At 54.2% G+C, this 1,820-nt stretch overlaps 1 protein-coding gene across 1 annotated transcript; it reads left to right on the top strand.

Annotated features, from left to right (window-relative positions):
- The first annotated feature begins 502 nt into the window (after positions 1-502).
- LOC144821637 (uncharacterized) lies at positions 503-1,555 on the top strand. Its single transcript, XM_078678873.1, has one exon. It carries the CDS (start codon positions 503-505, stop codon positions 1,553-1,555), a length of 1,053 nt encoding a protein of 350 aa, XP_078534999.1.
- The last annotated feature ends 265 nt before the right edge of the window (positions 1,556-1,820 follow it).

Here is a 1,820-nt window from a genome sequence, read left to right as displayed (position 1 = left end):
TATCGCCGTGTTTCGAGTGTTGTTGGCATGTTTGGAGCGCGCGCGTGTAGCGCGATTCGGCGGAGCACGGTGTGAGCGACAGGGGGCGGTGGAGCAGGAGGCGGCAGACGCGGGTTCCCCGCGCACATGGAGCAGGCGAGTTGGAGCCCCATACGCTGTGCGCATGCGCGAGGCACCGACTTTCGCTTTGGGATTGCCGACTGCCTCGCGCGTCACGTTTTCAGCCCTGCATCAATCCTTGGCCTCATTTGAACGCTAACCGGAGCGTGTCCGGATCACAGCCAGGCTCGAGGGGAGCACTTGTGTGCATATGAGAGGGGTCTCCTTCCACCTTCATGATTTGCCTCATAGTGTTGGTCTTGAACTTTGGTGTGTGTGTGTTTGAGGCACCCCTGGGCTGCTCCCCCCCTGAGAACTTCCTCCATACCTCCCAGCTTTAGCACTATGGCGTACTACGCCGAGGAGGGTGACCAATGGGTCGAATACAATGAATACGAGGAGTATGAGCCATCAGTTGGAGGAAAATTTGGTGGAGGCCCTGGATTGTCAGGTCCAAGGGTCAGTTAATAAAGCCCTGATTAAGGCTCTCAAGCCTTTTACTAAACCCCTGCAGAAATATGGCAAGAGAAAGTTTAAATCAGCCCGTAAGGGTGATACCTCTACTCCCTCGGCACAGGTGTTGGCACAGATGGCCAGGAATGTCATCAGGGATCATGGCTCAATGGCTAATTGTACTTCGGGGGATTCTTCCCCGTCCCCTCCTGATACCTCAGATTCGGAGGTGGAATCTGTGGCTTCCAGGAAGAAAAGCAGAAAGGTGCAGCACACAGCATGCAAGGCGAATGATAGTCAGGCCCCTAAGACCTTGTTGTTTGACCCCAATAACATTGACCATCCTAGATCTACAGAATGGGTGCCCTGCCCTGAGGTGGCGCAGTATGTTGGTAATAATTTAAGGCAGGGCTTTGAGGGTGGAGTTAGAGCCACTTTGAGATCCGAATGCCCTAGGCCCTCTTTGATAGGAAAGGTAGCGGAGACGCCGGACTTGGACCCCACCATGGCGGCGTTCATGAGGAAGTTTGCAAAGGATCCCAAGAAGGGATTGGATAGGGCATGGCGTGGCTGCCAGGACAAGTTGTTAGACGCCTCGGGGCCCCTCACTAAAATTATGGATGCCACAGTTAAGGCGAAGGAGCAGAATGCGCCACTGGACGTGTCAGATGTCCTGGAATGGACACAACGTGCCATGTGTTTCCTGGGGAATGCTAATGTAGCCCTTTCCACGGAGCGGAGACGCTCTTTCCTTATGAGGATCGATTCCCAATTGGCAGAGATGGCCCCCACTGAGGCGGGTTCCCTGGCTAATGGGATGCTTTTTGGAGATAAATTCGTGAAGGGAATGGGCAAGTACGTTGCCACCTTCTCCGCTTTGGATAAAGCACAAACAAACATCCGGAAGGTGTTCCACACCGGTGTTTTTGACAGGGCCGGACGTCAACGAGGTCGAGGATCCGGCCGTGGCTTTAATCAGACCTCGCGTGGAGCGGAGCAATGAGGCAGAGGCAATCAGCGATCCAATTTCTACCCCTCCCGCAATCGAGGAGGTGGTGGCAGAGGCCAGAGAGGCAACTATCGAGGCAACTATCGAGGTCAACAGAATACCTCAGGAGACAATTCCTACTCAGGTACGAGTTCTATGTGCATCAGAACACATGGTGGGGGGCAGGGTGGCTCTCTTTCTTCACAGGTGGCGAGAGCTCACATCCGACCCATGGGTGCTGCAAACAGTACAAGGGTATCACATAGAGTTTTATGCCTCC

This window comes from Lissotriton helveticus, chromosome 2_2 (genome assembly GCF_964261635.1).
Source record: "Lissotriton helveticus chromosome 2_2, aLisHel1.1, whole genome shotgun sequence".
NCBI lineage: Eukaryota > Metazoa > Chordata > Amphibia > Caudata > Salamandridae > Lissotriton > Lissotriton helveticus.
Note: the sequence above shows the minus strand (reverse complement) of the source record. Positions and strands in the feature narration are given on the sequence as shown.